General features: G+C 40.8%; 1 protein-coding gene across 1 annotated transcript in view; it reads right to left on the reverse strand.

The window, feature by feature from the left end:
- Positions 1 to 389: 389 nt before the first annotated feature.
- Positions 390 to 21,134, reverse strand: part of SLC35B4 (solute carrier family 35 member B4) — a 40,151-nt gene continuing 19,406 nt past the window's right edge. Inside the window, exons 2-10 of the mRNA XM_067747062.1 lie at positions 20,108 to 20,221; positions 16,892 to 16,994; positions 15,665 to 15,714; positions 13,243 to 13,324; positions 12,963 to 13,023; positions 11,278 to 11,387; positions 9,883 to 9,958; positions 6,399 to 6,474; positions 390 to 5,579 (exon numbers count right to left, since the gene is read on the reverse strand). Coding sequence (XP_067603163.1) covers positions 5,333 to 5,579; positions 6,399 to 6,474; positions 9,883 to 9,958; positions 11,278 to 11,387; positions 12,963 to 13,023; positions 13,243 to 13,324; positions 15,665 to 15,714; positions 16,892 to 16,994; positions 20,108 to 20,221 — 919 coding nt within the window. The 3' untranslated portion in view covers positions 390 to 5,332. The remainder of the gene's footprint in view (positions 5,580 to 6,398; positions 6,475 to 9,882; positions 9,959 to 11,277; positions 11,388 to 12,962; positions 13,024 to 13,242; positions 13,325 to 15,664; positions 15,715 to 16,891; positions 16,995 to 20,107; positions 20,222 to 21,134) is intronic.

The following is a 21,134-nucleotide window of genomic DNA, read 5'->3' on the forward strand; positions in this document are numbered from 1 at the left end:
GAGATTTGCTACAGAAACTTACTGCCATGAACCTCTAAAACCTCCCAAGGTAAGCCGATCCTCTTTAAATTTCTTAAATAGAAACTGACCTGTCGCCTGAGAAGTGGTTTGTGATTGATCCAGCTGCCAGGCATTAGAAGACACGTTGCTTACCATCGTTTGTAGTAAAATGTCCCACCACTATACAAGGCAAAAATTGTAGAGCTTTTGAAACTGCACACAAGCACTTGAAAGGTAATGGTGACTGGAAACACCTGCAAGAAATTTATCACTTTTATTAAAAAGCAATGATTGTACAATTCCAGATAAAAAACCAGGTGTCTGATGAGTTGTTTCTGAAGGTAGAAAATAGCTCTTTATAAGAAATCATAGTAAAAAGACTCATTCAATTTGTTTGGCAAAACATTTTATTCACAAAATGTCCCTTTCCTCCTTAACTCTCAGCTCAAATAACTCGTAAGGCTGGAAGCCGACATCTGATATTTACACAGCTCAAAATCTGAATACTCACTAATGCCTTAGCTGTTCTACATATTCTGCTGCTGTCTAGTCCCCTCCTCCCCCATCTCTGTTCTTAAATCACAGTATGAATGAAGAGCTCGGAGGCTGGATAAATCAAATCCCCATCATCCCTCCCCAGCCCCACAACACATAATCTGTTAAGAAATCCTACTTAAAAATCATCCCCTTTTTCTTTGGAGGATGATGCCATTCTCTGGAATGAAAGCAACTCACACAGAAATGATTTGTGATTGCAAGTGATACACAAAGACATTTTTATCACGTTGGGGAATAACTACTGCTTCTCTCGGTTCACGGGAGTCTTCTTTACATCTTAAAAACTATAAATAATCCAATGTGCCAAAGAATTATTACAACTTTTCCCTTAAAAAATATGGGTCTTATTTCTTCTAAATGTAGACGAAGCTTTTCCCCTCACTTACCTCTGGTACCCGCACAGCTTGCCTTACTTGATTGAAATTGAGGACATTTTGCAGGATCTTAGTGATTTAAGTAGGTAAAGCTCAGAGGAATGTCTCAGTATGATACTGAGGAGACAAAAAGACAATGAGCTCTAGGCATCAGCTGATGCAAACCAACTCTACCAGCTTTGGAGATGTAAGGGTCACCCCAGGCAGCCTACTCCAAAAACTTTCAAGCATCTTTAATGGTCCCCTGAGGGCAGCTCCTGGCACTGAGCATCAAATAGATGGAAGGTGCTAAGTTTGTAATGCTCTGCCCTCCTCCCACCAGGCAACCGGAGGACAAAAAGCAAACAAAAGCCGAGTACCCACAACTCCTGGCGTGTATCCTTCCTTCCCTCTCTGGCTTAGAATCTTAGGAATGTTTCGTCTCATTCGTTTTCTTGCTAATCAACTGATCAAGAGTGGGAATGGGTATCAGGAACCATTAGAAGGTTTCTCCGAAACTTGAGGGAATAAGAGATCTTGGTAAGGGTTTATTTATTCATGGGACAAAAGTCAGAGCCTGGTCCCTCCCTTCTCTGCAAGGTCCACTGTGAGGAAGCTGCTAGAAAGAGAGAGCACACACTACAGAGTCTCCCACCCCAGCCTGGTACACACTGAACATATTCCAATGCTTATGACTAGTTATTTTACTGACACTGTTTATACTCGTTTTCAAAGGTCACGCATCTGTAATAAAAATGGATTTTATCTATATTGACAGTTCTTTCAACCCAAGACTGAACTACCACAGGTAAATTCCATGCACATTTTTCAGAATAAAGCTATTGAGACCAAAATGCTCATAATTCTATTTACTCCTAGGCAAAGAGAAACAAACTACAACAAATTGTAGGATCTTGATTTCAGATCTCTACGTTGGGGTGCCTCTCAGTGTGCATCCGTGGAGATGCTCAGGTCTTTGTTGCACAGTCTCATATGCCAGCCGTCCGTCAATGAGCATGTCCACCAGCCCAGAGCTAATTCACTGGTTTACAATTACTCCTGACCTAATGCTTTCCACCTCCTCTCACCACAGGCATTTGGCACTGGGAGTGAAGTCAGCTAGAGGCAGGGTAAAAATGAGCAAATACAGATACTACTGCTTTCCAAATATAGACAGGAACGTGGTAAGGATTCTCAGCCCCACTTTGAGCTACAACAGAACATATAAATATTTTCACATTACATTATTACATTAAATCCCATTCATATTCATCTTCACATACTCTGCCAGATATTCGCATCCTTATGGACACACCCCCCTAATATCAATGCATAACAAGATACATGCTACACAGATACGTATACCCTGTAAAAATCCACAGAGAAACACCCAGAGGCCCCAAAGAATAGAGGCATAAACAGATACAAGATTAGTAGAAAACTACGTGAGTGACCAGAGGTTGCTGAAGAAACTGGAAGTGGGGATCAGAAGTGAAAAGAACATGCAGAAGGGAGGAAACGTGCTCAGGAAATGACTGCGAGATACTAGAATCCTTCAAAATGATCAGGTGACCTTCCCAGAAGAATGGAAGGGGTTTGGTAGGGGTGGATCAGATCAGCTCAGCTTTCGTGGTTTTTCTTCACTTGACACAATGACCTAATCAAAGTACCGTATTCATTTTGGATAACTGGGCATGAAGAAGGAAAAAACGATTTGGATTGTGTCTAAATACTTTAGAACTAGATAGAAACTTTTCAAATGCATTAACGGTTTTAGTTGGATGAAAAAGAAAAGATCAAAAATAAATTCCTAAAAAAAAATGAAAAAGCATTTATAATATGACAATAGAACTGTGGTAACGGTTCTGTACACATTAAATAAAATAATTCAAGTGTCCCCCATATTCTCCTGGTACCTCACGACTCTGGTCAAGCTGTGAAGTGAGTACACAGGTGTACACACACACACACACACACACTATATTCTGGCTAGTCATTTGCTATTTGATCTTTGTTCTAAGGGTAGAGTCTTGGATGCCTTAAACACCAATCTCTCTAGTAAACAAACTAAACCCTCTATCTCTGGGGCACAAAATTACATGGTCTTGACCCAGAGAAAGATGAAAGGCATTTAATAGACATTTCTCCTCCAATTAGGGATGAGTCTGACCCTCTACAAAATGGTTTATTTGCTCTTTTAACAAGGATTGAAATCAGTTCCAACTTGGATTGAAAAATAAGTTAACCAAGGGGAATAAATTGTTTAAAGAAGTATTAACTAGTGTCTGTTAGATTTATTTCCTAATAACCAAATACTAGAGGAAAAAAACCAATTCCCAGGGCATTTCAGACATTCTGTTCTTACATGCGCTTATTTCACTGTATGAGTGCCTTAATCTGTCCATACATATCCTCCTGTTAATAAGACCAGCAGAGGTGTTCAGACTGAGGAACACACACACTCTAAAGCCAGAATCTAAAACCTCGTGGACCCAGTTGAATGCTGTCTGTGTACATCAACACTGTTTCAGTAACTAAAAATTGTAATATTTCCCATCAACATAAAAAAAGTGATGCTACGTCATGTAAGGCTCTATCCTGTCAAGACTCCAGATATGCCGCAATCAAAGAGCCCCTGGGGACAGGTTCTTCTATTAAACAAGAAGAAAAGCAGCTTTTGTTGTTCTTGTTTTTAAGAGGATATTTAACACATGGTATTTATAGCACCATCAGTCTGAGGAACTCTAACAGTACCTTTTGAGTCCATGAACAAGTTCACACCTAATTCCGCATCTTTTAGTATAGACCTTCACTGGCACTGAACAGCTGTCAATGTCCAGAACCACAAATTGATCTGAAAACCCTGTGACTTAGGTGGAGAAACAGCATCCACATTTTATGTAACAAAAAACCCGAGCAGCCTAAGGGACTTCCCCAAAGCAACCTGGTGGTTCTAGGACACTTATTGCAGACCCATCAGAGAATAGCTCCAGATAGTAGAATAAACACACCACACCCTGGGTGAGCTCAAGAGACCCTGAGAGCCAAATCTCGATATAAGAACACAACCTGAACCCAGCGCAGAAGGAGAGGCCTCTGTCTGTGTGCAAAAAGATGGGCTGGTAAGTCTGACGGCCTCCAGAGCACGTACCTGCGTGAGACAATGAAGGTCCGAACTGAGTGAAGGACAAGGAAATAAAAACACTGACTTTCGTGCTCTCCTCTTCTCCCAAGTGATCACAACCCACACGGGAGCACACACACACCTACATGTGCCATCCTGACACCGTTCTTTCTCAAAGTTACCCCATGGGAGGAAAACCAGACCTTTGAAATGATTAGCAAAAGGGGGGCATGTTTCTATTAATACATATGATAAAACACACACACTCCCATACCCATCAAGAACATTAAGATGACATCCTCCCCCCCAAAAAAAATTTCCATTTTAGTTGTGATTTGGCCTGACTGATACACCACACCCACACCCATTGAATATATTGGTTCACTCATTAGCCTGGCTGGTCATAACTATCAGAGTTGCCAGGCAGAGCTCCCCCACGTGGAGCCCACCCTCAGTGCCTGTCTGTGCTCTCTGGGTGCCCCTGCCCCCGGAGCCAGCTTCTCCTGGGCCATCCTGGCATCACCATCTTAGCTCGAGGCTAATGAACCAGAAAAGTGAGAGAAGACAGAAAAAGTCTCTCTTTCCCAATTCCTACACAACCTTTCTTTCTCATTAACACTGTGCTATACAGAGATGCTGCAGGTTTGTTCTAAGTACAGAAAGCAAAAGGTGTGAAAGCATATGACTTTTGCATAGAAACAAGAAAAGGAAAAATGTGGGAAAGGATTCCCACCAGTCCTGCCCCGGAGTCACCAGGGTGCACAGGGCCACCTGCTTCTTTCCCAACACACAGGAGAAAGCCCAGCCCCAGCATCCCGGTGCGGCGGTTCACCCGGCCACTCGGTTGTTCCTGGTTGGGGGGGCTGCCTGGAGCGTCTGCCTGAAAAGTGCTGCTGTGGGTGGCAGGTTAATGGAACAAGGGGAAAGGCCACAGGAGGATAGAGACTGTTACAGCAGAGAATCATCAGGACAGGGATAATCTTGTCCAAGACCATGGATGTAAAACTAGTAGCTCTGGGGACTCAGATTTCAATAAGCAAGTACAGTGCTGAAATTCTGAGAAACAACAAATGCAAAGGCTGTTCAATGGTGGAGAACTGGTCTTTTTTTCCTATTTCAGGGTTGGGGGCTCCTATTCAGGGTCCACAAATGTGGGTCTGTATAGGCATGAGAAATCTGAGAAGCACGTCCCTCTGAGGATTCTCTGGTACATGGGGGGTGATTCAGCATTAACCAAGGTGAGATGGTGGCCAGCCCCTGGCTCACTAGCCTCGGGTCTCTCTACTCCAGGAAGGCCTCAGCTCTTCTTGGCCTCCTTCTGAGGCTGGCCTTTGGTGGCTCCCAGGGTGTTCCACACCTCTGTGTACATTAGGGTCCCAATGAAGACAAACAAGGTGCCCAGCCAATGCCACCGAGTGAAAGGGTTCTGGAAGTACAAGATGGAAAAGATGAGGCTCACAAACTTGCGCAGAGTCACGACGAGGGTGACGGTGAGGGAGGCGCATTCTGTGGTCAGGATGAAGACGCCCCGGATGCACACGTACCTGGAGGCGCAGGTTAAGGTGGTTTTCTGTAGACAGCCCAGAGATCAGTGGGAGAACCTTCTGCTCTAGGACCCAAAAACCATGGGGGTTGGCTCCAGCTGCCCTGAGGCTCTTCCTTGCTAGAATATCCTGTAGAATTCCTGGCCTGCCATTCCATTTGTGGACCCTAACTTGAAACTGCCTGAAAGCCTCCTATTATTCTTATCCTGGATTCTTGCCAGAGTTTACAGAGACATCGCCTCCCCAGTAATGACAGAAGGTAACGCTCTCGGTAAAGGTGATCACACCTCCTCCCAAAAACAACTCTGAAGGGCAAACGAATGAGGTGACTTCAGAGGAATGAGGTCCATCTCAATCTGTTTCATTGTTTCAAAGACTCAATGATTTGTATAATGGACTTACTGGTGGTTCCAAAGAGCCATTTTAAAAATCAGTTTTTACTTAATTTGAAATTTCTTGCAGGATTCTGTGGCAGCTTGTGAAACATCCTAGGACACTGGAAAACTCCATGTAGAAATCACAGCACATTTCTGTCACATACTAATCCTTAATTACCCATTGATTTCTACACCTCCACTCAGAGCTTTTCCTTCCTGGTGCCCTGGGACTTACTGACCCTCCACACCACCAGCATCTCTTCCCCCCTTCTTCCCGCAACAAAGGAGCTCACTGGATGGGCCTGTCTGTCTCCTGCTTACCGCAGAAGAGATCAAGGCAAAAACGAAACTCATGGCACTGCACCATTAGAAGAAAGGAATAAACATTCTTATGCCAAAATACCACAGCAAAGGCCATATGGCAGAGGGGTGCAAAGGATACTGGGTGATGACATTCATGAGGAGGTAGAACCACATGATGGGCACTATCACACCAACGACTGGAACCTGATATAATTCTGCAAAGATTAAGAGGAAAGAGAGTTGTATCACTTCCGACAGCTTATGTTTTCATCTTTTTGAACAAAGTAACACAGATGAACATAATAGAAATAGAAGCGTTATTTCTCTTGCAAATACATTTGGATCGTACACTACTTACTTGCCTTGATTCGAGGCTACACCAGCCTCAAGAGTCATTACATTGGTTTCTTAAAACAAATTATAATTTATTTTACTTAGAAAAAAAACTCTTTACCGTTCACCTGAATAGGACCCCACTTTACAGAGAAAGAGTGTGAAACACAGAGAGCTTCAGAATGATACGGTCTTAACTGACAGTTAACACAAGATGTAAGATAACCCATAACTAAATGCCATTTGGAAATACGTTCAATCCTTAATCAAAGAATTCTAAATTATACAAGGCTGTACCATTCTATATCTATTAAGTTAGCAATTGAACATTTATAAATAATATCCTAATCTGGCAAGGTGGTAGTGGAAGTAGCAGCCATTCAGTGGGTGATAGTATAAATTGGTGTTTTTTGTTTTGTTTTGTTATAAATTTATTTATTTTATTTATTTATTTTTGGCTGTGTTGGGTCTTCGTTGCTGTGCGCAGGCTTTCTCTAGTTGTGGCGAGAGGGGGCTACTCTTCGTTGTGGTATGCAGGCTTCTCATTGCGGTGGCTTCTCCTGTTGCGGAGCATGGGCTCTAGGCGCACAGGCTTCAGTAGTCATGGCTTGCAGGCTCTAGAGCGCAGGCTCAGTAGTTGTGGTGCACGGGCTTAGTTGTTCCACAGCATGTGGGATCTTCCCGGACCAGGGCTCGAACCCGTGTCCCCTGCATTGGCAGGTGGACTCTTAACCACTGCGCCACCATGGAAGCCCTGGTGTTGTTTTAAAAATCAATTTCACAATATGTATTAAGGAGCCATAAAAGTATTGCTTCTTATTCTTAGGAATTAATCCTAGTTAATTCAAAAGAAAAAAGTTTTATATATTTTGCAGTCATATCTATAATAAGGAAATACTCTGAATCAATCTAAATGTCCAATGATAGAGCAAGGACTACGTAAGCTAAGGTAAGCAAACTAGATGAGGCGTTATATACGTGACAAAAAAAAAAATCGTAAAGATTATATATAGTCATATAAAAAACTCAGAATGAAAGTGAAAAAGCAAGTATAAAATTATATCTACACAAGGATTACGACTATGTAAGAATGTATGCGAACAGAGTCAGGAAGGAAACTGGTAAAATGAAATTAGCTCACGTGTAGGGTGATGAACTGTAACTTTCCTTCCTTTAAATACATTCTTATGTTAGTTTTATATCATGAGACTTGCACACTAAATATGTGGGAGGAAATAAAATATCCAAGATCAGAGAATAAGGACATAGTAATCCTCGAAGGGCCAGTTTTTTTTATATTGCTAAATTGTTTGTGGGGCTTGAATTATACAGCATAACTGAGAAAAGTGTAACAAAGTGATGTTGAGATCTGGTTAGTAAATGAACATTAATTTTCTTTTGCAAAAAATAAAAATTCATATATATAACTAATTTATTAAAATTGTATGTCTGGACTAGTGGGAAATCCCCATAATTTGGTATTCTATTGTCTTTGAAACACTTAGCAAGTATTGAAATGAAAAGAAAGTTAACAAATATTATTACTGTTTAATCATTTCAGAGATTCACTGTATCAATTTGCTGAGGAAAGACAATCAGTATGACATAAAGTATTTAGACAGATGTACAGTTCCCTTAGAATATTCAAGGATAACACGTTCATCTGAGACACTTAAGCAAGAGAAAAAAATGTATACTTCACTTAGGAATGATTCTAAAGATTCAATTTTTTGAAAGCAGACGTTAAAAAATTTTTTATAAAGATACCCATCCCTGTGACTTTTAGAAGGAGCATTCTAGTAACTAAATCAATATCAATCCTAAGGAATTTGATAATGTGTTTATTTCCATAGCCCTTTGCTATGTGGGGACTCTTAGAGACCTTAAAAACCACTGCATCAAAAATCAGCTATATGTCAATTATACCTCAATAAAAAAGAGTCAGGGGCTTCCCTGGTGGCACAGTGGTTGAGAGTCCGCCTGCTGATGCAGGGGACACGGGTTCGTGCCCCGGTCCGGGAAGATCCCACATGCCGCGGAACGGCTGGGCCCGTGCGCCATGGTCGCTTAGCCTGCCCATCCGGAGCCTGTGCTCCGCAACGGGAGAGGCCACAACAGTGAGAGGCCCGCGTACCTCAAAAAAAAAAAAAAAAAAAAAAGTCAGAAATGATTGAGTAATTGAGTAATTCAGAGCTTTAAAAACTTTCTTACACATTGCCACCATCACACCTTTTGCAAGCAAACGGGACAGGCAATTCTACAAACTCAAACAGAGAACAGTCACAACTTCACAACTTGTGACCAGATAGCAAACAAATGTTTACTCAGCACCTACTGTCATTCTACAAAATACACTTACCATTTTAGGTCTGAGCAACATGAAGACTTAATTTTAAAAGTGTGTATTTGTTCCTTGTGTAATCATTTGTCTGTATAACAAGCTATGTCTTTTAGTAGATAATAGGATTATATCAGTAATTTATTTGAAGTTAACTGGCAATTATTAGCTAATTTATTAAATCCTTTAAAAAGTAATAGCTAGGGGCTTCCCTGGTGGCGCAGTGGTTGAGAGTCCGCCTGCCTATGCAGGGGACACGGGTTCGTGCCCCGGTCCGGGAAGATCCCACATGCCGCGGAGCGGCTGGGCCCGTGAGCCATGGCCGCTGAGCCTGCGCGTCCGGAGCCTGTGCTCCACAACAGGAGAGGCCACAACAGTGAGAGGCCCGCGTACCGCAAAAAAAAAAAAAAAAAAAAAAAAAAGTAATAGCTAACTTACACTGTAGACATTTGAACTAATTTTGTTTACTCCTGCTGCCTATCTGCCCTGTAACTAGGAAAAAGCCCTGTCATCATTTTTGTTCCTCCTTGCTCAGAGGCAGCTCAGCCTGGATCTGTGAGCAGACTGCCTTTCCCAGCAGAGAACAGGAGTAAAGAAGCTGGACTGCTGCCCAACTTCTCACGGCTCCAGTCACTGCAGTATTATTACTATTTGTTTGCATTCTCAGAACATCATACATTGCACATTCAAATGCAAACACAAATTCCACAGCAAAACAGAAAATTTGAAGATACTGTCTTACTTCATTGATTGAGAAGTGCCTATAAAGGCTTTTGCTGCTGCAACCACTGATTAATGGCACTATATTCCAGGAAGGTGGAATGGGGACTGTTTCCAGGGTGACAGATGATTTGGATAAGACCATGAAAAAAGCAGTGGTCAAGTCGAGAGTAAAATGGAGACGCTGCCTCTGAAACTGTTAGGTAATTCTACTAGATAACCCCAAACTCACCAGAATTATTGAATAGAACGGCATGGTCATAAATGTCAGAAGCCAGGAAGATGAAACCAGGAAGTGGAAGGGCATGCTAGGGGAAGAAACATTTCATGTAAATTTAAATGCAAAAACATTCTAGAAGAATTAGAGTATCTTTACACTGATTGAAAGTTTTACAAGTTGTTTAACAAGCAATATCAAGAAAAGCAAGTCAGACTTATTTATTAAGTTAAAAGTATCCAGTGCTACTGACCACTTACATTGTAGGGCATGATATCAACCTCCAAATTACAGTTCTTGCCCTTTGAAACAAAAAAATAGAGCCAGCATCCTTTCCTCAACAAAAGGGAATGGAAAGTTGAAACACACAGTCATTCTGCCCAAAGGATCTGCTACATTTTACTATTTTTACTATTTACTATAACGGATTTAAAAATTATATGAAACGTGCAGGCAGATTTTAGGGTGTTCAGGAAACTAGTGGGAAAAGAGAGTGGAGGACAATATGAAGTCAGGGATAAAGAAATGAAGACATGAATAAGAAGAGATTGAAGAGGAAGGGGAAACAATAGGTAAGCAAAGATAAGGTGCTTGACAACAACCCACCACTACTACCACCACGATAACAAGGAATCACAGTAAACGTTTACCAAGCAGTTAACTATACACCAGGTACCATGCTAAAAGAAACACGGAAACCAAACAGAATGTTTCTTTATTTTTTTAATTCTCAGCCGCATACTCTAGTTCTAAGTAAATGTCTCAAGTTGCTTGTCTGCAACTTCAGTACAAACAGTTGGCAGGGAAGGAATCCCTGAGATTACTGAATCCGGAGGCAATGATATCACCATGACCTTGAGGAGCCGGGCATTATTTCAACAGAAAAGACGGGGGAGAAAGAGGAAAGTTAGAGGAGGGGGTTCTAGATCAGCACTTTCAAACAAGAAGCGAAAGCGTATATAATTAACTAATTAAACTCTCCATCAAAGGAATAAAGCCCATCTGAGGGACTTACTCCTCAAATCCCATCTCCCCCAACTCTCCCAAATGCCTGACCGCACATATTCTCCTCGGCATGGGGTTTCTGAAACTTCTATTCCCTTTCTAGGTTTCCATAGTGGTTTTAACTTGATTTCATCTATAGGAACATTGGGTTCCTTGTCCCTTGGGGTTGTTTCTGGTTGGCAGACATGTTCTGTTCACACTGACTGATAATGATCACCTCGTGTAGAGAACTGTGGCAGCCTATTAAAAGTGCCAAAGTCCGTGGGCCCCAAAACAGTTTATTGGATAATAAATTGATCCTTCAACTACATCAGAAGGATGACATATCACATTTGAAATAACATATTACAATAACAATAACAACTCAATAATTTTCATCTTCCCTGGATTCAAGAAACTGCTTACATTATAAAACAAAGCCTCCTTGGAGTGTTTCCCAAATTGTTTGTACAGAGTCTCTTGGAAAATACCCATCCTTGCTGACATCAGAAGAGCGAAAGTCAGTGCCCCAATACCTAAAAAGCAAACATCGAGTTACAAGATGCCTGCATTTGCTAACTTCCAGATCTTTTCTTAAAGAACATTAAGTTCTACAAACATTACACACTAAATGTGCAACATGTACAAAATTTAAAAAGAAATAAAAATCAACCACAATATTACCATCCAGTCCTAAACAGTTTGCTATCTCTCTCTGTGTATATACTTAGGTAGATATTTTATGCTGAGACAGGATCATAATGAATATATAATTTTATATCTTGCTTTCTTCACGACCTTTTTCCTGGATTTTCCTTCAAGTCATTCATTAAAATTTTTTCAAAAGTATGGCTGCATATTATTCTATCATGTGGATGTACCATACTTAAATGTCTTATAATAGGAGAATGGTTAGATTACTTCCAATTATTTCATCATTAAAATCAATGTACATCCTAGTACATAAATCTTTAAACAAAATGTTGATTATTTCCTTAGGATACACTCTCATAAGGGGGATTACTGAGTCAAAGGTTGTAGACATTTTAAAAACTCAATACATACACATACTTTTTTTCCCAGAAAGGCTGTGTCAATTTACCATAAACAGTTTATATGGAAATGGTTGCTTACTTTTTTTCCCAGAAAGGCTGTGTCAATTTACCATAAACAGTTTATATGGAAATGGTTGCCTTACTGCATCCTCAGCAGCAATGAGAATAATCATTTATTATCTTGCCAATATAAGAGACCAAAATTAAAAGGTACTGCATTTTGGTTTCAATTTGCATTTCTTTGATTACTAGACTAGCAAGGCTGAACATAAGTTTACTGAACATTAATTTTGTCCCCATGAATTGTGTGTTCATGTCTTTTGCAAGTTCTTATTGGATAAAGTATCTTTCTAATAGCTGATAAAGAGCTTTCTATGTTAAGAACAACAATCTAAAGAGATAAAGTTTCAAAGTCAAGAGGCAAGGAGAATAGTTCTTTCATTGCTACTTTTCTTCCATTTGGTCAGTCTCAATATCTTATTGCCATCACTAACTTTCCCCTCTCTATCATACACAGCAAGGGCAAAGCTCTATAGGAGTTGTTTAATTAATTCAACAAAGAGATATTTGTATTTTTAAAAACTCCCCAGGAGATTGTGATGATCCGTCAGGTTTGGGAACATTGCCATGTGGAACAGCTTATGAGGAAAATAAATCTAAGATTTAGAAATGGGTCCCTTGGAAATTTAAAGAGTCAACTGCTGTAATGTGCCCTCCTTTTGTAGAAGCTTCTGCTCAGCAGACAGATCATAAAGAAATGGATGATACTCTATTGCTCCCAGAGAGTGTGATGGACAACTAGACACAGACTTTTCTTTATACACCAGTGGCAACCAAGACAGCATCCATGCTGTAGAACACAGTACTATGAATACAGACTTTTTTTTTTCGTTTCTTGAACACTAAGGTTCAGAGATATATAATCCCAGATGCCTCTCTCTTCTATGGCATAATTTGTTTAGCCAAAGCTTCTTGCCAAGAAACATATCCCTTAGGAGAAACCTCTGAAAACAGAACTGCAGAGGCAATTAGCTTTATTGTAATTACTGTACTTGCCTAGAAACCACCACGCAAATGCCTGGAATCCATCATTCTCACTCGAGCTGGACTGGGAAGTCTAGGAAATAAGAAAAAATACGAGGTACAGAGACCAGAACTACATTCAAGGGGCCTCAATACAAGGGAAATATTTATGTTACCCGTTTCCCTCTACTCTTCTCTTTCAGAGATTTAAATCCTTGTATTACAGGAGTATTTACATTTATTATATCATTAATAAGTACCTGGGCCCCCAAGGCAAGTAGTGAATAGAAATCATTTGTGAACAGATTCTTACCACCTGCTTTGCTGACATGAAAGTGCAAATAAATATCCCCACAGACACCAGGGCGATGGAGGCATATCTGAATACACTGTATCTGCGAAAATAAGAAGAAGAGCACCTCAGGAAAGCATAGATACAGATTTCCACAGGACGCTGACAGTCAGATGGTTCATGAGAGTACAAGTCACCAAAACACAATCAAGGGGATCACTTCCCAGCAGAGTCCACGTAAGTGTGCGTGAAAAGAATCAGGATGCCGACTAGTTTCTAAATAGCGCCCTTTCTGGTGGTGGTTAAGACAGTTTGTTTCCCGTAGTTTGTGCACCAATAGATTGTTTCATCAGAAAACAAAGACAGACCAGACAGGACAGCCCATCCTGCTCTCGAGTCCGGATGAAAGCCTGCTAGATCTTAAGGGGTGCCTGTTGCTTTCCCTGGCTTCTGGGGCCCAGACCTGAGTGTGAAGAGACACAGCATGAGAGGAAGGGCGGAAGGAATATCAGGGACAAGCAGCAGGGGAGGGCACTGTCTCTACGTCTCTTAAATATTGTTTTGAAATGTTGGCATAGTTGGATAAAGCAAGTAATATGAAACTAATAGAACTATTAGCAGTAATAAGAGTGGCATTTCACATTAACTAAAATAGTATCAATTAACGTCCCTCTCAGGCTCTTGGTGATAAAGCAAAAGGCCTCAGACAGGAATGAAAAGAAGTTAAAACCTTACATCTGAAGTTTTCTACTCAAATACTTTGTATAGTTCTGGTCACAGCGCCTCAGAAAATGGCCAACGGAACTGGCTGCGGGGCAGAGCAAGGGGCCAAGCGCACCACGCTAGAGAAGAGGGGCGGGCGAGGACACAGGCGCTGCTGCGGGCAGACAGAAATATAAGGGAACTCTCCAGTCTGCAAAGATCAGATAGGGAGGTCTCAAATTCAGGCCTAAACAATAATGAAGGGCATGGTTAAGGTGAATATAGATTTGGTCTTCAAATCCTGGAAAAGGAAACACACTATAAACTTGACGGGTGCTACTCAAGATAAACAAAAGGAGAGAATTACTAAACCATGATATTAGACAGTTAGCTTAGGGAAATTCCTGTTCTCTGGGGGATACAGACTGGAGAGAGTCAAAAAAGACTTAGAGAGATTCCAGAAGACAGACTAAAAACAAGCTCTTAAGGAAAACTGCAATGTTTAAGGCCCCCAACATTTGGGGTATGTCAGGAGAATACATTCCTTTTATAATAAGTTCTTTTGTATCCCTGCTATGCGCCAAAATCAAAGGTTGGAAAGACCACGGGTCTGTCCCAATGTGACCTTTACATTACCAAGAAGCACAGGGGTCCCTTCAAAGATAATGAACCTGACCATTACCTCCGTGTGCTTGAATAGACAGAACCTGGAAAAGAAATCAACTACAATGGTGCTTATCTGGGGAATACATAAGCCTCAGGAGACAAAGAGCTCATGATAAGGAGCCTTTTCATGACACAGCCCTTATTACTTAAAAACTCTAGCTTCCCACACTGAATTGACAGCTACTTTCCAAGCTGGTACAGAGGGTTTTAATACTTCGGGCTGGTTACTAAATACATTGAAAAGCAGGCACCAACTTGCACGATTTTGGTCTCAACAGTGAGGATGAACTTCCCCCTGAGAAGTGTTCCAGACTGCACGGACTGTCTCTGCCCCACACCTCTCCTCCCTGGGAGTGAGGCACCGAATGAAGGTGAGAGACAAATGCTTGGCAACAGCATCCCAGATACTTCTGCTATTTCCCAGCCGTACCCAGACAGAGCCACTGGCCACAGTTACAAAGAAGGGCCCTGAAACTTTTCATCGCATCTTGTTTGGCCACTTGGGCCTTTGTTAGGAATTTTCTTTATAATACGTATGATTATTTCTTAGCTCATTATGTTGTACGCTTCCTAGGTCAGCACTGTCCCACAGAACTCCAGGGAAGCTGGCAACGTCCCACATCTGGGCTCTCCCAGGCGGTCACCACTAGCCACATGCAGCTGCTGAGCACTTAAAATGGGACTAGTGAGATGGAGAAACTATATATTTAATTTTATTTACTTTTTAATATTTAAAATTAAATGTAAATAGTCACATGTAGCCAGTGGTGACCACGTGGGACAGTGAAGTTCTAGATCAATTGGCTTCGTAGATTAGTATGGTACTGAAGATTCAACGATGACAAGAGTTTATTAATTCTACACAGAGAATATGCTGCTCCAAAGCCACAGGTGGGGCCTCTTACCTGGTCCACTGCCTCAGGAATGAGCACCACTCTCACAGACAGAACTAAGAAACAAGGCAGATGGCCAAGCACAAACTTATCATCACTATGAGAAAAGGAATCCAGATGAGCTTATGGCTGGGGCTCAGCTTATCCTTCCTATACACAAAATATAAAAGAGTATTGTTTACCTTTTCTTCAAAATGATAATTCCTAGAATCATGTTGGCAATTAGAGAACCCTGTGAAAAGAGACAACAGAGTTTTAGTGCACTAGGGAAAGGAGATAACACAATTCAAGATAAGTATGAACAGGGGCAAGGTGGAGGAAACAGCTGGAAAGGGAGGTTAGGATGAATGATCAGTGAGGTACACCATGTTGCTAGGATGGCAGAAGTTACAAACCATAACGATCTACACGTAAAATAATACAACATTTTAAAGTTGACAATGAGAAGAAAAATGATCAATTCTCAATAAGGGGTCAAAGCTGAAGTTGGGCTAGCAGGAATGAAGTATGTTATAGACCTATTTTTGTCGAATTTCCCATCTGATTTACAGGAGCCTTTAACACGCTTCTCCTCGCCCACAGTTTGACTGAATGAAGCTGTGCAGGGATCTGTCTCTTGTCTGGAAAGTTGTCAATCAATCAGCAAGTGTCTGTTGAAAGTCTATTCTGTGATCAATGCTCTGAAGGTCATCTTAGTCATTATAATCAGCTCTGGAAAGTTGCTTTAGGGACAGCACATTCCATCTCACAAAAATCTCAGGCCACACAGAAAAGTTATAATTCCAATTTTTACCTATTTTGCATTCTTCTGCAATCCTAACTATATTCCCTCTTGAGTTTCTTTCCTGTTCTTCTGGGAACACTCTGTTCTTATTTATATACAAACTAGCTCTCCCACCATGCATGAGGCAAAGATGAAAACCTCTGCTGCTTTGGGAGAAACCCTACCTTCATCAAGAATTTCCTTTTACGTAATTATCTGAAGTCTCTATTTTCAAAAAAAATCAGAAAAGAGAAGTATCTATATCATGTACTAGAAGTCAACGTAATTTCATGGAAGAAACAAAGAGTGATGAGAAATAAGTTAAATAACATTCATAGCGAGAACGAATATAAAACCAACCAGATGAAGAAAATTAAAGGTAAAATCTGTTATCCGGGGAAACTTTAACCTTCCTTTTATTAATCACCTGTAAGACCTCTGATAAATAAAAGTAAACCACCCACTTTCATATTTTTTTGCCCTATTTCTCAGATGAAAGCCAGCCTCTGCTTATTCATCCATGAGACCTATTCTTACACCCTAGACTTTACTCCTTATAGGCTCTTTCTACTTTTGTCATGTGTTTAATGGACCCACTTGGCTGCATTTTCCAGAGGAACGTGTTCACGTGAGCCGGCAGACTTACAGATCTAAATATCATGTGCAGGGGCATGGCGATGTTGAGATTCAGGGCGTAGTTGTTGACCACGCTGACGGTGAAGAACATGGTCACCATTATGGCGTAGTACCTGAGAGGCAGAGACGACAGCTCATCACACAGGATCCACGATGTCAAGAAAATCAAGTAGAGAAGGAAATACATATTTTTGGTTTAAAAAATCTTGTGCTTATTTCCTCTGGATTAAAAGATCGTATCACTATTATCATGTGAAGTCAAGCACCAAGTACATAGGAAAATACTTCACAAAGCCAGAATAACGTGGAAAAAGTTTGAACTATAGAATGTGTTCCAAGAAACACTATTTTAATATTTTTCTAGTATGTACAGCAACTATAAATGAGGCTTCAAAAAGAGTTACCTGATAGACAGCAATAGGTTTTTTAAAGTGAATGGATAATTTTTATTATTGTATCAGTTCTTTGTATATAATTTTCATGTAGCTCTAAAGAACTTAAAAATTGTTAAACTCTCAAATATTTCCTCTGTACACTTGTTTATACTATTAATTTTCACTGTTTCTAAAGAAAAGATGTGCTAAGTCAAGGCTTACTTTCACCCTAGCAACTGTTAAAATTATCCCACCTTGAACCAGTGGCCTCCAAATTAATGAGGGCATCATTTGACTTGCATAGATTTGTATTTAAAATTAGGGCCCCTGTTTTTTGAGACTGTATAGGTCTTTAAATAATAATAAAAAGCAAAAACTAAAAGAAATCCAGGAACTCTAATCATTTAGAAAGATAAAGGGATGAACACAAATAACAAGTTATAAATTAATTAATTACATAATTTTTAAGATGCCTTTCATACATATTAGCTTAAACCATTTAAAATGCCGTTTTTTGGTAGGTCAAAAGGGGTTGAACATCAGCAATTTCATATGATTCAACCTAATACATTCAACAAGGGAAAAATAATAAGTACATGGCTAAAGAATGCAGGGCAAAGGTGAATAAGTGGTTCCACATTCTTCAGGAATTGTCGAAAGTCTTTGAGCACAGATCCCCATCCTTTTCACCTTTGCACATCTGGAGAAGATGACAGCAGTGCGTCTCAAGTTATCTTCCCTGACAAGAACCAATTTTGCGTTCCTGGTGAGGTAGGGGGCTATCTGCCCGTGCACACCAGGGCTAAAAGAACACAGTCTGGAAAGTCTGAAGAGCTTTACAATGAATGCAGAACACAGTAATACACACACGCAAAGTTACTGGTGAGAACTACTTCACAGCTTATAAATAATATACTGCTGGTGATTTCACAAGCTTTCTTGCCCTATTTTCCTAGTTCAGTCTTGAAAAGATGCCATCTGGAGATAGAGGTCATCAAGTTCTTTCAGGATAATTAATTCCAACTATTCCACATCACTGCCTACACAGTATTGCCTAGAAATCGCTCATGGGGATGAATGACAAGAGCAAGATTTTGATTATGGCTTCCCAGATAGAACATAAAATAGGCGGCACGAATTGCACACATGGGAGCATGGTTGTTAGGGCAGGTTCACGGGGAGCCTCCAAGGGCAGGTTAGGGAGTTTGGGCTTCACTTTGAATCTGATGGTGACCTGAGTGCATGTGGAGTGGGTGTCGTGATACAATGGTAGGAAGTTGAAATGGAGGGATGAAGAGGTGATAGGCAGGAGGTCAGCCAACCAGGCTATTATTATAAAAGTCATGGCGAGAGTGAATACGTTCCTGAACTGTGCTAGTGGCAGCCAGAGAAGAAAGAAATAGTGGAAGGAGGAGGGAAAGGACCAGAGGAATCAAAAAATGCTGGGGTTCCTACTCTGATATAAATGCTGGTCTTGGGAACAGAAAGTTTTATGCAGATACCAAAGCCAATGGGGAAAGGGAAAGTATTCAGAATATTTAGCATCACCTTGGGATATTTAAAAATACAATATTAGTAACAAAATTCAGCCAGATTTTCTACAGCGGGCTACTCAGGAAGGCGGCAAAATAACACCAATGAATCTTAGCCAGTCCTTGGATGCATTCACACCAGAACGTCCCTCTCAAAGGGATTAAGTGACACTATCCTACTAAATACAACTGGATGGATTACACTTTGTGTGTGTGTGGTTCTTTCTTTTAATTTAACAACAAGGACCTATTGTACAGCACAGGGAACTCTACTCAGTGTTCTGTAATAACCTATACAGGAAAAGAATCTGAAAAAGAATGGATATATGTATAACTGAATCACTTTGCTGTACACCTGAAACTAATACATTGCAAATCAACTATACCCCAATATAAAACAAAAATTAAATTAAATTTAAAAAATACACTTTGAGGGCTTCCCTGGTGGCGCAGTGATTGAGAGTCCGCCTGCCGATGCAGGGGACACGGGTTCGTGCCCCGGTCCGGGAAGATCCCACATGCCGCGAAGCGGCTGGGCCCGTGAGCCATGGCCGCGGAGCATGCCCATCCGGAGCCTGTGCTCCGCAACGGGAGAGGCCACAACAGTGAGAGGCCCGCGTAACGCAAAAAAAAAAAAAAAAAAAAAAATACACTTTGATTTCAAGTCTCTCACAGCAAGAATGCTGTTTTCAATACACTGTTCGTTATAAGATCTGCCCTGTTTTCTGTTTGGCCCCATGAGTACAGTTATGCAAATTTGGACTAATGGATGGAGGTCTGGAAGCAACAATTTTACCTTAGCTTGCAGTTCATTTTCTTTTGATTGAGGTGACAGTCACATAACATAAAATCCACCATTTTAAAGTGAACAATTCGGTGGTATTTAGTACACTTACAATGTTGTGTAACTACCACCTCTATCTCCAAAAGCCATTAGTCTTTTAAAAGTAACAATGATACCACTCTTAACATATTTGATAACTTTACCAACAAGAGGAAAATATGCATAACTGGTTAAAAATTGGTTGTCACACCAGGCCTTTGACCATATACCAGACAGACACAGACAGACACACGCACACATATATATAGTTGCCTCCATCAGAGTTATTTTAAGTGTCATGGCAGGAATTTTATTCTAAGAATAGGCTCCCTGCAGTGTCACAATGTATTAAATTCAGAAAATGAATTATTCTACTGATATATTTGGTACCAATCTTATAAAACGATGGCTCATATTCCTTTTGTATACATACCAGAAAAGCTCTTAACTTAGAAAAAAAAAAAAAAAGGCTAAAAAGAGACTTCAATGCGCCATACCTTATTGGGATAGCTGGATGCTTCCTTCCCAAGTCAGCTTCAAAGAGGAAGCCTTCCACAGCGATAAATAAAAATTGTGCAAATGTCACGATGTTCCCGCATCCTGGATGCTTCCTGTGTAGTGAATAAAAAGAAAAAAAAAAAAGACACAGAAAACTGAGATAAAGAGCACTAAGAATTGTTTTATTCATAGTTCAGAATAACAGGGAAGATGGATTTCTGTTACCCATTGTCCTTCTTTATCTCAGTTTTCGTATCCCACGGATCACACACACTTAGCAACAGACCCACAGAGAAGAACGTCAGCTTTCTTCCTTTACTCTTGCACGGGTATAGCAGGCCATGAGTAAGAATGATAACGCTCGTTCCTAGAACTATGATACAATTTTCCCGGTAAACTGTAGGAAGTTGGTCACAGGTTCTCGTTGAGATCCTCACTTAACCAAGAGGGCTTTAGTCCAGATCCTCGTCAGCTTGGGCACAAGGCCCAAGGACAGAAACATGCTCAGATCTCCTGTAATGTTTACATATCCTCCCAACCAGGATATCTCCGAGACTGCTGTCAATCAAAGACTCCTACCCAGTGTTAATGACAGGGATGTTACCTTAGACAGAATCCCCATGGGGGCAACAATGGTGGGGGGCTGGGGGCGGAATCTTACTATTTTTCTAAGTATAAAGCAAGGGTTATACGTACAGCACATAAGTCCATATACAGTGTACCTGCAGAGAGATGATTAGGAAAAAATGTCTACAAAGGGTCTTTGGTGGGGGTGGGGGGAGGGCCAATAATGAAGACAGGACTGAGGAGCACTGCTGCTGTCTTACTAGTCTCCACCACCCTTAACACAAATGTATCAGGGATTCAACAAACGTTCGTGGAATTCAGTGGAACCTCTTCAGTGATCTACTCAAGGGTTGGGGAATCTTCCACAGTGACCGTTACGAGCAAATCTACAAGGTAGAAAAGTTCCTCTGATATCAATCCCTCTTGAGGCACTCTGTGAAAGTTAGTTACTTCAAATGT

Source organism: Pseudorca crassidens, chromosome 8, assembly GCF_039906515.1.
Source record: "Pseudorca crassidens isolate mPseCra1 chromosome 8, mPseCra1.hap1, whole genome shotgun sequence".
Classification (NCBI taxonomy): Eukaryota; Metazoa; Chordata; class Mammalia; order Artiodactyla; family Delphinidae; genus Pseudorca; species Pseudorca crassidens.